We start from the raw sequence: 15096 nt of genomic DNA on the forward strand, positions 1-15096 counted from the left end.
ATTTTGCATGAATTTTATATGTACCCCAGTTTATTTGCTTGATATTAATTCTGTCTGACTACACAGAGTTAAATCAAAGGGGCAGTTAGGGGAAAAAAAACAAGCAGGAAATGAAAAAAGAGATAGAAACCTCCACAGAGAATACTAGGAGTCCTTAACAGAAAGTGAGGAGAGGGGGAAGAGATACACTATTGAATCAGGAAATGCCTACCCACCTGGTTCCTGATTTATTCCCCCAAGGCCAGAACCTAGGATCAAAGGGATACTAAACCATTAAAACCCTCACCTAGAGAGGAAGTTGGGGCTGGGCAGCAGCTGCTCAGGGGGAAACAGAGAGAGAGAGAGAAGCTTCAGCAGGGCTATGTTGCTCCCAGCACAGAAATGGATATAATTGAGCTAAGTGGTGCTTACCAAAATTTGTAAGGAAAGTTTAGATTAGACCAGATTCATATAGACTTTTGATGTTTTAACCCTTTTCTCTTTGCTTGCGAGGTTATACACCTTTGGGTGAATAAACAATACATTTGTTCTGAAGAAGTTGTTTTGAGGTCACTATAATTAGCCACTGGTCACAGGCTCCCAAAGGAAAGTTTCTTGCAGGTGCCTAATACAGTTAGGCCTGTCGTATTTACAGGCACTGTAACACAGGGCACTGCAACCCAGAAATCCAAGAGATTGAAACACAGTGAAGAGAAGGAAGCCAAGCCAGGCACCTAAGGGATGTATTCAAGAGGGACTGCAAATGGGTCTAAAACATTGCTTTCCCTGACAATGGATTTTGGAAATATATGATAGGAGAAAAACAAACAATCTGAAGAGCCCTTATTCCTTTGAACAATCTGCCTCACTATTATCTATGGTAGACAGCATTCAGCTTCCCTCAATGGACTTCTTTCCTCCCCTTCTGCCATTCCCAGCTTGAATTTTAACTTAACGGTCACACATTTGTACGTCTGTATGTGTTTATGCTGCTTCCAGACTAATTTTTTCTTCTGCATAATATATGCTTAATTTCAGAAATAAAACAAGCAAGGATTCTCCTAAGGGAGAAAAAAGAATTCTAGTACTTAACAATATGGTCCTTCAAACTGTTCTGACTCCCCCAACCATGAAGCACATCCAGTGATAATTTAAGTCAGAGAATTACTTGGTCTGCATATACATAAAGCTTCCATCCTCTTTTACTAAAGTATGTTTTGTTTTGTCTTTTCCCTCCCTGATGGCATATTTTGCTGTGGATTTCAATAAGTAACCACTGCCAGTTTTTCATTAAGAGTCAACAGAGATGGGTACCCCAATTCTATTTTGCTTTCACCAATATGTTTGCAACACAGTTCCTTGTGGTATATGCTGTTTTAGCCCGACAGTTCTACTGAAGCTACATGGAATTAAAAGAACCAAAACAAGTCAATTTCTAGTCCTCTGGAAACAGAGTTAGAATGCTACTGAGGAGCTCAAATGTGGCTGTTCAAACAGAAGGAAATTTTGTTTAGCTGGAAATTCTCAACAGACCTGTGATAAAACAAAACTGAAGGAGAGAAATGATATTGTAAGATGTTAAACAAAGACAAGATTTATCGAGTTAGCACTAGAGCTTCATTGTGCTTCATGATTTCTTGCCTATCATTTTAAATTAACAGTATTCCTGACAATCTTCGCTTATGTTTGGCTGGAAATGGTTATGTGACAAGCCTGTACGATTCCATTTTCCTCCTAAAAGATCAATACTGGGGTTTAGAACAAGCTAAAATGGGACAAAAACTAATACTAGAAGTGGACTTCTTCACCTACCAGCTCAGCACAGTCAAGAGGTGTACACTGCCTTTTGTTCCTAATGTGGTTCGAAGCACCATTCTGAAGTAACAGCTCTACCAAGACTTCATGTTTTCCTATCACAGCCTCATGCAGTGCTGTATTTCCCTTGCTGTTAGAAAGGTTAACAGAGGCCCCATGCTGGAAGGAAAAGTAAAAAATTGAATTAAATGTTATAAGGAAAAAATAGCATCAACTGGAGGCAGCACACTACCTTTCTCTTTGTCTCCTGTAAAAAAGCACATAGAGTACTATATCAAAACAATCAATTAGAAACATTACAGCTACATACAGAAAGTGTAGATTTCCACAGTGAATTCAACAGCAATAAACCCTACAACAATGATCATTCTCCCCTTAATTTCATGAATCAACTTATCTAATTCTGCATACATCTGCTACATATCCCAGCTCATGTTGGTGAGGCCTGAGAGAGAGTTTTAAGAAGAAAATGCTTTTGGTATATTATCAACTTTTGCTACCAGTTATCTGGAATTCTGATGACATACACCAGGATCAGAAAAGCTAGACACCAGGCACTAAGTTGTTAAATAATAAGTGTTACTTGCAGTAACATTACGGAAGTATTTATCTAAACAAAACACCATAGGGGATGGAGTTAATGGGGGGGGAGGGGGCGGGATGCAGAACTGCTCTCAATTTTCCTTCCAGAAGTTTTAAAAGAGAAATGCATTACTAGTATTAATACTAATGTTTTGTACTCAGTACATGTAATATTAAAGGTTCCATCACAAGAGAATGGATATTTTAAACGTAACCTTTTCTGTGAAGAAATCTTACCTCTAACAACAAGGCAGCAACCTCATGTTGGCCATTCAAGCAAGCATAAATTAAGGGAGTATTTCCATGTACATCCTTTTTATTTTGTTTAGCATTGCAATCCACTAGACACTTTACTACCTATGGGAAGAGAGATATTAAAATGCCAGTTTAAAATACTTTAACTTACCAGAATCATAGAGTTAAAATACCATTGTAGTTACTGCATCACCATTAATGACACTTCTAATGGAATACATTTTCTAATACTGTAAATCAAGACTGAAGTGTTTCAGATACTCAGAACCAGGTTTAATTTAAGAGTCCCGCTGATGCGGAGAACACTGGTTTAAACTAGGACAAAAATCAGAATCTGGGTTCTTGAACCTTGTGTACCCCTTGGTCTGTGTTCCTATATTGTGCCAACTTGTTATAATGCCAATAAGGAGCATCTTATGCAGACAATCTAAAGGCTGATTTGTTACCTATGCCCATCAGACTTATATGGGCCTACATTTTCAAATGTGACTACTGATTTTGGATGCTCAGCACTTTTTGAAAACCAGGCTTGTTCAAAGTGGGGCTGCCAAAAATGGAGGCACCCAAATTTACCAGTCAACTTTTGGAAGTTAAGTTCCTGGAGAATGAACACAGATAGATGGAAAAAGCAGTAATTTCAGTATATGTTTCCACTGGTTATGATAAGAAGGTTTAGTTATTTTAAGCACCTAATCTAGGAATGCTACATGCATACATGCAATTTACTTTCCTTTAAAATAAACAGGCTGGAGGAGATCCTTAAAGGATCCAATATAAATTTAACATTCAAAGAAAATCCAGATAATGAAAAGACTTTTCCTCTGTCTGAAGTCTGGATGCTTTGCTTGGTAACTATCTGGATGACGCAGCAATCGTCATGGCTGACAAGCAGCAGCAGGATGCTTCTCTCCAGGTCAACTGCTGACCACCTGGCACAGTTTTCTACCTACTTTGTTTTAATCTTTTGCTCCTTAGAAGTTAAAACAAGTTAATTTGAAACTTTCCCCACCAGTCCCCTATAGTCAGTAAAATAAATAACCTGGTTCTGGGACATGTGAATTATATGCGTGCGCATACACACACACGGCCAATGACCTTATAAAGGATGAATGCTCCACAGCAACGCCATCCTGGCATCCCTCATCCTAGTAGATTAGGGAGTTGTAGGATAATTGGCAGGGAAGTACTATACAGTCTAACACCAGAGAACTAACATTCACTGACCTAGGAGTTGTGGACATCTTTTCCTCCTTTTTCTTCTTGTTTACATTTTCTTTACTATTTTCTCTCTCTCTCTCTCTCTTTAAAGTTCTCTTCATTTCAATTCATTGTACTTCCTTTTCCTCTCTCCTTACCACACTCCTGATTTTCCATTTTTCTTCCATTTCACTCTGATTTCTCATCCCCTTCTCCATTTCTGTCCTTTCCACCTGCTTTCTCACAGCCAATATTTTCCCCTTCCGTTTACTGTCTCCCCTACATCAGTCTCTTCACCCACTTTCTCTCCCCCACTCCTCCTCAACTAGCTTATTTTTCTCCTTCAGTACTTCCCATGTCCGCAGCTCAGCCTGGAAACAAACAGGGAACTGAACACCACTCTCAGAGCTTCAGGTGGCACATCTCCCTGCTCTGGCTGTGTGTTTAGAGAGCAGAAGCACGTAGCACTCCCACCACAACAGTAAGGACACCGATGTGTGCATGCATACACACACACGTACCCTTGAACTCTGAAGAGAGAGACTATTTTCTTCCTCTGTGAAGTTCTCAAAAGAAACTGAATAAACCCTTTGAAAAGCCCAGGAGATTGACATGCCACTGGATGAGACGGACCCACCTGACTACAGTTTTGTCAACAGGAGAAGGAAGTTTCAATCCCTGGATCAGCATTACGCTAAAACTAAACTCAGGTGTGTCCAACACTGACCACATTCCATCTAAAAATGCAGCAGCAAATGCATGTAAAAGGAACTCAATGACTTCATGTCCTCAGAAAAGAACGGAGCACGACACAAAGAAAAAAATGACCCAAAGTATATGAATACATAGCCATAAGGGAGCCTAAGCCAGGCAATGAAATGGAGAGGGGATGAAATCTTGTGAAAATCTACTTAAAACAGCGTCACTCCCAGTCTCAGCAAGGCTAATTTCATGAGTTCTGTTAGCAGAAATTCTGCTGCTAGCAGATAGCTATTAAATTAATTTATTTTTAAATCTTTAAACATGAGGCACAAGTTTTTAAACATGGGTTGAAATCGGTCTAAAAATGAATAAAAATATGTATGAAAAGCCGGTTGCACAAGACATTTATTATAACGTGTTTGATATGAAATGGTTCCATTTGAGCCAACACTTACATTATACAGTAATTTCAGGCCATTAAGAAGGAGAAAGCTCACACAAACAATGTCAGTACTGAGGGAGTGGTTACTGCAGCATGGGAGGGATCTTCTCTCTCTTTCTCAGGGGAGTTTTGTGGACAGGAGGTTTTTTTAAAGACATAAAAACCTTTAACTTCCTTTTTGCTCTATGTCAGGCTTACCCCTTAGTTATTTTGGAACGTGAAATATTAGCAGACAGCACTGCCTGATGCAAACTGCTTTGCTTGTTTGTCCACAAAGTTCAGACCACCAACAAAGAAGTTGTTTTTTGTTTTGTTTTGAAGTGAAAAGAATTCTTTCACATAAAAAATGTTTGATTGACCCATAGTTCATAGAATGGGTGTTACTGGGTGTATACGTTTTTCTAAGCATACGTATGATGAAGAGACCGCTAGAGGTGATATCCTGTAGTATTTATTACTTTTGTGGAGAATAGAACTATTACTCTGAAAGCTCAATTTGTCATTCTTGACACATCCATGCCAAATACAATACAAAAAGCACAGAGGAAACAACAATGTAAACAGTGACAATTCTTTGGGATACAGACCAGGGTCAAGACCTTCTATTCCAGAACAACACAAATCTATTCTAGTAAGGCCTGGTCTACACTAGGCTTTTATGTCGACTTTAGCGCCGTTATATCGAATTAACCCTGCACCCGTCCACACCAGGAAGCCATTTAGTTCGACATAAAGCTCTCTTTAAATCGATTTCTGTAATCCTCCCCAACGAGAGGAGTAGCGCTAAATTCGACATGGCCATATCGAATTAGGCTAGGTGTGGATGGAAATCGACGGTAATAGCTCCGGGAGCTATCCCACAGTGCACCACTCTGTTGACGCTCTGGACAGCAGTCCGAGCTCGGATGCTCTGACCAGCCACACCCCCGGGAAAATTTGAATTCATTTTCATTTTCCTGTCTGGGCAGTTTGAATCTCAGTTCCTCTTTGGACATCGAGGGGAGCTCAGCAGCAGTGGCAACTATGCAGAGCTCTCCAGCAGAGATGGCCGTGCAATCTAATAGAAAGAGGGCCCCAGCATGGACTGATCGGGAAGTCTTGGATCTCATCGCAGTGTGGGGCGATGAGTCCGTGCTTTCAGAGCTGCGCTCCAAAAGAAGGAATGCTAAGATCTACGAGAAGATCTCCAAAGCCATGGCAGAGAGAGGCTACAGCCGGGATGCAACGCAGTGCCGCGTGAAAATCAAGGAGCTGAGACAAGGCTACCAAAAAACAAAAGAGGCTAACGGACGCTCCGGATCCCAGCCCCACACATCCCGTTTCTACGAGGCACTGCATTCCATCCTGGGAGCGGCCGCCACCACTACCCCACCCCTGACCGTGGACTCCGAGGATGGGATCATGTCCGCGGCCGGTTCCTCGTCGGACATGACAGCGGACGGGGAAGATGAAGAAGGAGATGAGGAGGACGAGGCAGTCGACAGCGCTGGCACCGCTGATTTCCCCGACAGCCAGGAGCTCTTCATCACCCTTACCGAGATCCCGTACCAACCGTCCCCATCCCTTACCCCGGACACAGAATCAGGGGAAGGATCAAGCAGTAAGTGCTGTAAACATGTAAACATTTATTTAAAACAGAACGGTAATATTTATACTATTAACAATGTACATTTATAAAAGTTCTGTAAACTAGTAAAAAAATAATCAGGTACAAAACAGGAATATTTACAAAGGTAACAAATGGGTTTTCATGATTTCTCTGTCTTGGGCTCTTCTCAATTTAGTCCCAAGTGTTTTAAAAAATTTTCACAATGTCCGTTACTCCATGATTCCCAGGCCCAAGACGCTCCACTCCATAGTCCCAGTGCACCTACGCGAAAATCCGGTCAATGTGGCCGGGGATCGACGAGAAATCCTCGTAGGAGAACTCCTCGTAGGTCTCGTGGAGGTAGAGCTCAAGCCTGTTGATCAGGTTCCGGGGTAGGGCGATCTTAGTGGGCCCTCCGTGGTAGCAGACATGCCCCCTCCACGCCACAATCAAGTACTCCGGGATCATGGCCCGACATAGCATGGCGGCATACGGCCCCGGTTTCTGCATGCTTTCCCGCAGCATGCGTTCTCTCTGGGTGTCCGGGATCCTCAGGAGGGTGATGTCGCTCATGACGCCCTGCTTTGAATTAGGGAGGGGAATGTTAGTATTGGGACTGCTTTACAGCCACGCGGTGGAGGGAGAGGGGCAGCATACAGGGATCTTTCCCTGGGACAGCCGCGAGGGGGTGGGACAGGGGCAGAGTTGATGCTGTCCTGATTGCTGGCAGCAGAGACTGGCATTGCTTTCAATGTGAAAGGAGGCCAGTGCTACTGCTGGAGTTTTAAGCAGCCACAAGTCTGCGGCTTACCATTATTGCCCGCTCCAGAAGTTCAGGTCTCCAGCCACAGTTCTCTGAACAGTCCAAGACCTCCGCAAGTCCACAGGCACTGAAGGCGACGGCCGAAAATTCGACCTTGTCCTGAGTGCGCATGTGAGAGGTGCAGTGCATGGTCTTGTTCACAGAGAAAGACTAGGTTCTTTGTATACAATTTCATTTATCTGTCTCAGGAATTCACTCCCTTTTCACAATTCACACAGACACATCTGCGACTGTCTCCCAACCCAGCCTCTCAGCACACTCCCAGAGGCTAGCGCAGATTAGGCGGAGGAAGAAGAAGACGCGTGAAGACATGTTCTCAGAACTAATGGACTGCTCCCGAGCCCAGGCAGCCCAGCAGACACAGTGGAGGGAGAACTTGTCACAAATGCACCGAGCAGTCATGGAACGGGAGGAGAGGTGGCGTCAGGAGGACCAACAGGCTACTGAAAAGCTGCTTGGACTAATGAGGGAGCAAACGGACACGCTCCGGCGCCTTGTGGATGTTCTGCAAGACCGGAGGCAGGAGGACAGAGCCCCGCTGCAGTCTATCTGTAACCGCCCTCACCCGCCACCAAGTCCCACACCACCCTCACCCAAACTCCAAAGAAGGAGGGGCGGCAAGGGCCGTTAAAACTTTCAGTCAACCCCTGCAGACTGCTCTAGCACTAGAAGGCTGACATTCCCCAAAATTTCATAAGTCCTTTCCCACCCACCTCACAGAAGCCCCCGTCCAAGTTTCACACCCCACGTTTCATGTCTGGTTCGCAATAAAATGTTTGTTTCTGTCCATTACTGTTTCAGTCAGGTTCTTTTGAGGGAGAGTCTGTCTGGAGGGGGGGAAGGGGCTTGGTAATTGGGCAGGACAGTGACCTTTAGCAGGGTACAGAGGCGGTGTCAGGTCCAGCATCAGGACACATACACAGTGCAGTCACTGGTTACCCTGGTCAGTCTGGGAGGTGTTTTTCATGTTCTCCATTGAAATAACCAGTCCACCAGTGCGGAGCCTGTCATTCCGGGAGTTTAGAAGCATCATTTGCATCAGAACACTGAACCCGCCCCCCGCCACAGTCTGCGTCCCCGGTTTAAAATATTCCCGCGAAAACAGCAATACAGACAACGCTGTTCATTAACAAAATCGAAATGATTTTATTTTTTGGGAAGGGGAAGGGGGTGAAGGGGGTATGTAACTGGAGAGGATAGTCAAAATGAACTGGGTAAAGAAACGGGGGCAGGTTCAGCTTCTCTGTCCACAAACTGAAAAGTCACTGGTTGCCCTGCTCACTCAGGAACCTAGCTTTCAAAGCCTCCCGGATGCACAGGGCGTCCCGCTGGGATCTTCTAATGGCCCGGCTGTCTGGCTGGACGTAATCAGCAGCCAGGCTATTTGCCTCTAGCTCCCACCCCGCCATAAAGGTCTCCCCCTTGCTCTCACATAGATTGTGGAGCACACAGCAAGCTGCAATAACGATGGGGATATTGGTTTCACTGAGATCACAGCGAGTGAGTAAGCTTCTCCATCTCCCTTTGAGACGGCCAAAAGCACACTCCACCACCATTCTGCACTTGCTGAGACGGTAGTTGAACAGTTCTTTTTCTGTGTCCAGGGCGCCAGTATAGGGCTTCATGAGCCAGGGCATTAGCGGGTAGGCTGGGTCCCCGAGGATGACTGTAGGCATCTCCACATCCCCAAGAGTTATTTTGTGGTCTGGGAAGTAAATACCTTCCTGCAGCCGTCTAAACAGACCAGAGTTCCTGAACACACGAGCGTCATGAACCTTGCCCGGCCATCCGACGTAGATGTTTGTAAACCGTCCCCGATGGTCCACCAGTGCTTGCAGCACCATTGAAAAGTAGCCCTTTCTATTGATGTACTGGCTGGCCTGGTGGTCCGGTCCCAGGATAGGGATGTGAGTCCCATCGATAGCCCCTCCGCAGTTTGGAAATCCCATCGCGGCAAAGCCATCTATGATGACCTGCGCGTTTCCCAGGGTCACTACCTTTGGGAGCAGTACCTTCACGATTGCCTTGGCTACTTGCATGACAACAACCCCCACGGTAGATTTGCCCACACCAAAGTGGTTCGCGACTGACCGGTAGCTGTCCGGCGTTGCAAGCTTCCAGAGGGCTATGGCCACTCGCTTCTGGACAGTGAGGGCTGCTCGCATGCGGGTGTCCTTGCGCTTCAGGGCAGGGGACAGCAACTCACAAAGTTCGAGGAAAGTCCCCTTCCGCATGCGAAAGTTTCGCAGCCACTGGGATTCATCCCAGACCTGAAGCACTATACGGTCCCACCAGTCCGTGCTTGTTTCCCGGGCCCAGAATCGCCGTTCAACAAAATCCACATGCCCCATTGCCACCGTGATGTCCTGGGCGCTGGGGCTCGTGGTTTCTGACAGCTCTGTGCCACTCTCCGACTTCAGGCTCTCACGGCGGTGCCGTAGCCTCCTCGCCCGATTTCTCTGCATCTGCCTCAGGGAAAGGTGTATGATAAGCTGCGAGGTGTTGAGAACGGCCACAAGTGCAGCGATGGTCGCAGCGTGATCCATGATCGCAGTGCTGTGGCGTCCGCGCTGTCACTGACCAGAAAAGTGCGCGAACTGATTTCCCGCCGGCGCTTTCATGGAGGGAGGGAGGGCGTTAGTGACGGACGGATGACGACAAATTTTTTTTACCCAGAAGGCATTGGCGGCTCGACCCAGAATTCCGATGGGCAGCGGGGACTGCGGGAACTGTGGGATAGCTGCCCACAGTGCACCGCTTCCAATATCGACGCTCGCCCCGTTAGTGTGGACTCACAAAGTCGAATTACTGTCCTTAGTGTGTCCTTAGTGTGGACACACACGTTCGACTTTGCAATATCGATTCCACATATTCGATTTAAGTAAAATCGAATTACCCTCGTAGTGTAGACATACCCTAAGTGATGTTACAAATACACACTCTGGCTGAGAATGTTATCAGTAAGATTGCTGGAGGGCCCAACCCCTCCCCCTAGAAACAGGACTGGATTCCTGCTGTGCTAGGTGCTGTACTAACACATATGAAGACACAACCCCTGCCCCAAGAAGTTAATAATCTGATTAAATCAACTTCAACCACAAAAATGTACATGGAAACCACATTAAAAGTCTACTCCACAGCATAGGTATCAGAGAGGTGTCTGAGCTTGGGAGGCTAAAGTAATCACAAAACTAAAATCTTTTCAGTCTAGAAGCCCTTTTTAAATGGTTAATGTGGGATAAGTCATTCTACCTTGTAATGAGAAGTGTCCAGCTGCCTGTATATGGAAGCTTTAAAATGCTGACGCTCAAATAATTTTTAATACACCCAGATGTGCCTCACTTGAATGTAAAGATATTTCTCACTGTTAATACACTATACAAGGTGAGTTGTAAGGAGTCAGTGTCAAAGTAGTTTGCGGATTGAAGAAATGGGTTGAAGGCTAATGGGTTAGTTCTTTCACTCCAGGAGGCCTAATTTTCACTGCATGTTGACGACTGCTGCCAAGTGACAAGTCAAGACAGTCTCTTGGACCTGATTATGCTTCCAACTGAAGTCATGGCAAAACTCCCACGATCTCCAATGGAAGTAGGACTGGGATCCCAGTGAGTTAATGAGAACCATCAAGGCCTCACCTATTCAGATTCCCTTGAAATACCTTTAGTTTTTATGTTTGTACCATATAGAGAAGCTCACTAAGAGAATACAATGGATGCAGAGGACACATACATGCCTTTATGACAGACTGCCTATAACCAAGTGTTTTGAAATTATATATATATTCTGATATCTGCATGTGTGTGCTCACTAATATAAAGAAGATACACACAAACTGGGAACTACTATTGATTTTCAGGAGTGTGGGGTGACCTCAGGTCTCTCAGGTTGTGCAGTAAAGCAGAGCTATAACCCACTTGCATTTGACTGCTGCAAAGTGACAATAGCTTGCCTTCCTAGCTTGGTACCTGAAAAGCATGACAGGCTTGCTGGAAAAACTGCTGGATGCTGCAGTGTCCTGCAAGTCCCATCACCATTTTGGATTCGGGAGGGAGTCCCTGAGGCAGCATATAAGTTTAACATTTAGAAGGAATACAGTCATCCTCACTAGAACTACACAGAGTATATTCATCCTGTGTCCCCTCTCCAACACAAGGGGCCAGACCCGTCTGGTCTAGTTTACTCACTTCTCCCTTCAAAACAAAATCCTCAGGCTAGCTCTGCACAATCCATGCTGAGGCTACTGAAAGAGGCTTCATCCCTTACCCAAGCAGACAGAGAGCCTCACTGTGCCCAGTCTGCTTCTTCAGCATAAAGCAGCACTAGGAACAATACCATGAAGTCCCCTTTATACTCTGGCCTCTGCTACCCTGAACCAACCCTCCCATTTCCTGGAATGAAGAGAGGGGATAGGAGTTTACTTATTTGTCCCCTTTCCTCCCCGTTCTAGTCTCCTCTCTCCAAGGACACACACTTACTGAGCTACCACCCACGCCCCAATAAAATCTACCTGCTGTGCTTATAGCTATGAAGAGAACCAGTTACCTGAAAGTGACCTTTCTGACAAGCCAGGTGAAGAGGTACGGCATGGTTAATATTCTTTGCACTGATATTGGCACCGTGTTTCAACAAAAGGTAGACTAACTCAGGGTGCCCATGCAGTGCAGCCACATGTAGTGGCGTAAAGCCATCCTGGTTTGTAACATTTACTCCAAGTCCATTAGCAGGGATTCTTGCAAGCTTCTGTTGGGAAAAAGAATAAAAAACCACAGAAAACTGATCACAATACTTTCTATTGAGTAAAGAGCAGTTAAATACCTGCATAGTATATATGAAACAGGCAGATAGACATTACAAACACTATTGTCCAGGGAGTCTTATTTAAGTCCTTCAGTGAGCAGTTGGGTGGCACTGGCACCAGCAGCCCGAGCCAAGCCCCCACACAGTCAGCCAATCAGACAGGAACAAAAAAAGGCAAGTGGCATAGCAGTATAGTGCCCTGAAAACTGGCACCCGGGGAATTATTGCCCTGCTGCCCCACCCCTAGAACTGGCCCCGAGCACTGGTGACGGATAATTGTCTTATTTTTCCCTTCCTTAAACAAGATAGGTTAGTACAGAGAAATTTCACAAAAAGATGTTTATTATTAGTAGGGACTGAACACTGCTCAGTTTGACATGTGATTTAAGAGATCCAGACTTGCATTAGTTGTTAGCTCTAGTGGGATACAGTACGGTATGACTGGTAGGAGTTAATGTTACACCTCACATTTGTTTTACACACTTGATTATAGAACTGAACACAGTCTGCATTCTTAGAGACAGAGATTACTTAGTGTACTTCCCTGCTATGAGAAGGTCCAGCTTTTGAGGGCTACAACTACAGCTAAAATTAATTCCAGTCCTATGGAAACAATCCATGGCACCAATATAGTGTATACTAATAATTGCTATAGTCTTTGGGAAATCACAAAATTTGAGGAAATGGAATTCTGCAGATCTGCTAAACCTTATTGAGCTGCATTCGTATGACAGCCCTTTAGGAAACAGTACCTGGACTGAGATAGAACAGTAAGAGGGGCTATATGGCATGAATTCCTTGGAGGCCATCTAGAAAAAGTCGCTTAAGATCCAACTGGGATGTGGCCTACAGGCTACTCAGAGAATGTCCTGTTCTACTGCTCTCTCAGACTGCATGGAAGCCAACGTTTCACAATGGTAGCGAACCTTTCCCATTCTTCCCTCTTCCCAACTGCAGTGTGTAGTTGCAAGACTACTTAACAAATGCCTTCTTATTTTTATTCAAGAGCCAGGTCATTCCACTGTTACCAGTAAGCTAAATGTCTCAAAGCCCTTGTTTCGGTAAGCAAGAGATTCCATCACTCAGTCACAATAATCCTTTTTCCTTCTGAGTTGCAGATAATCAGCTTTCTATTTTCTTTAAATTATGAGCGTTCCTTATTTCCACAAATGAGACCCAAAACACGTGTTCTAAAGAAACAGTTATCAGTATTTAAGTATTCAATACTATTACTCATTGGAAGGCATGGCAGTGGCTTCCAACAAGGAACATGATTAATCCCATATCATAGCCCATTTCTCTTTCTGCTGTATGATAAATAATGGGCAAGGGAGACAACAATTCTCCATAATTTTATTTAGCTCTTTAGTTTTTTAGATACAATTTGAATTAAAGATATGATAAACAATAAAGTGGTCTTATTAGTATTGTATTGATATTTACGAGGACAGTAAATTTCCTGCTAAGATATTACCAAAGAATAAAATGTTCAATGGGCCGAGAGGGCAAGTTATCAAGGGCCCAGATCAGCAGAGAAATTGTGGAGCCCTAGAGCAGATAAGAGGGTAAAGGAAACAACTGGGAGGCCTAGAGCAGAGCTTCTCTTTACCCTCACGTTTACAAAGTTACTCAGAACTTACTGAAAGCATGGACTACAAATCCTGGACCAAAACAATACAAAAAGGGGGTGAAGAAGAAAATCCAAACACACAAGTTTTCCACTCCTCCATCAGAAAGCAAAATGAGTTTCTAAACATTGCTTCTCTATTCCAATCCTTTCCACAGCCTGATTTTCAAGTACAGCAACTTCATCCTATAAGGTGATGAACTCTATTAAGATCTGTGCACATTTAATCACAGGCCTCTTGTGAGCAGAGACGCAGCTGTGCAGAAGAATAGGAATATTATTTTCCTGGGCTAAAAAAAACTAACTACAGGAATGCAAAAGTTATTCTGTCTACAGAACAGAAAAAAATTCCAACCTTTTGTATTGGCTCACATTTTGAGCACTGGCATAATGGGTGACAGAGCTCTGGCTTCACTGTATCGTCAGCTTCGTCTGCTTCTTCTATGTCTTCTACGTCTTCCTCCATCCATTCCAAAAGATAGCGAACCTGGCATAAAAACAAAGTCCCACTTTATATTGCCCAAAATCTCTATCTCCTGATAATTACAAACATGTACATGTTAATTTCACAAACACAGAATCAGTTGGAGAGCCTGAACGAGCCAACTCCCAACCTTGGCTCCCCTGCAGGCCAAATTAAAAAAAATTAACGTTACAGTTGACAAGGCAGCCAGCAGCAGTTCACCAAGTAACAATGAAGTAAATTATAAATGACTTCCTTCTGCCTAATCAAGACTTCAGTGTTCACCTCTGCTCAAACCCTTCAAATCCTTTTAGCTCGGATTGCTGAAGATTAGGCCAAAGTTTGTGCCAGTTCATGTCAACGTGATTCTTTGTTCATCATCTGCTTTTAAAAGTATAAAAGTGACAAGGATGACGACGTTTAACCAGCATATAAACTGTGCAGGTACAATACATTTTCTCCTCAGAGCTGTAACTTCTCATGAGCTGGATGCATTTCCTAAGCCTGAAAGGGAGGCCTAAGTTTGTGTCTAAATAACATGATTCCTTCATTTGTAACACACATTTCCACTGAAGACAATCTACACATTAATGCTGCACATAGTGAATATTCACTGAATGTTAATGTCACATGTGGCTGTAAATAACAAAAACACTATTAAGTAGTTCTTTTTTGTTTTTATTTGTTTACAGAGAACCTCATTAACCTATTGTAGACCAATGAGATTTGGGGAGTACCAAGTAATTGTATCTGTCTTAGGTACTTATATGGAGCCCATTATTGTAGTATGTGACTTCCTCACAATCTTTTAATGTATTTATCCTCA

The 15096-nt window shown here is 44.0% G+C and overlaps 1 protein-coding gene across 3 annotated transcripts in view; it reads right to left on the reverse strand.

The window, feature by feature from the left end:
• ANKRD27 (ankyrin repeat domain 27) overlaps positions 1–15096 on the reverse strand; it is an 88803-nt gene that overhangs the window by 11588 nt on the left and 62119 nt on the right. For all 3 annotated transcript variants that reach the window (XM_029911794.1, XM_026652690.2, XM_026652689.2), the window contains exons 22-25: positions 14163–14294; positions 11926–12123; positions 2614–2733; positions 1792–1953 (exon numbers count right to left, since the gene is read on the reverse strand). In XM_029911794.1, the coding sequence (XP_029767654.1) occupies positions 1792–1953; positions 2614–2733; positions 11926–12123; positions 14163–14294 (612 nt within the window). The remainder of the gene's footprint in view (positions 1–1791; positions 1954–2613; positions 2734–11925; positions 12124–14162; positions 14295–15096) is intronic.

Source organism: Terrapene carolina, unplaced genomic scaffold (genome assembly GCF_002925995.2).
Source record: "Terrapene carolina triunguis isolate 2854851 unplaced genomic scaffold, T_m_triunguis-2.0 Scaffold130, whole genome shotgun sequence".
Classification (NCBI taxonomy): Eukaryota; Metazoa; Chordata; order Testudines; family Emydidae; genus Terrapene; species Terrapene triunguis.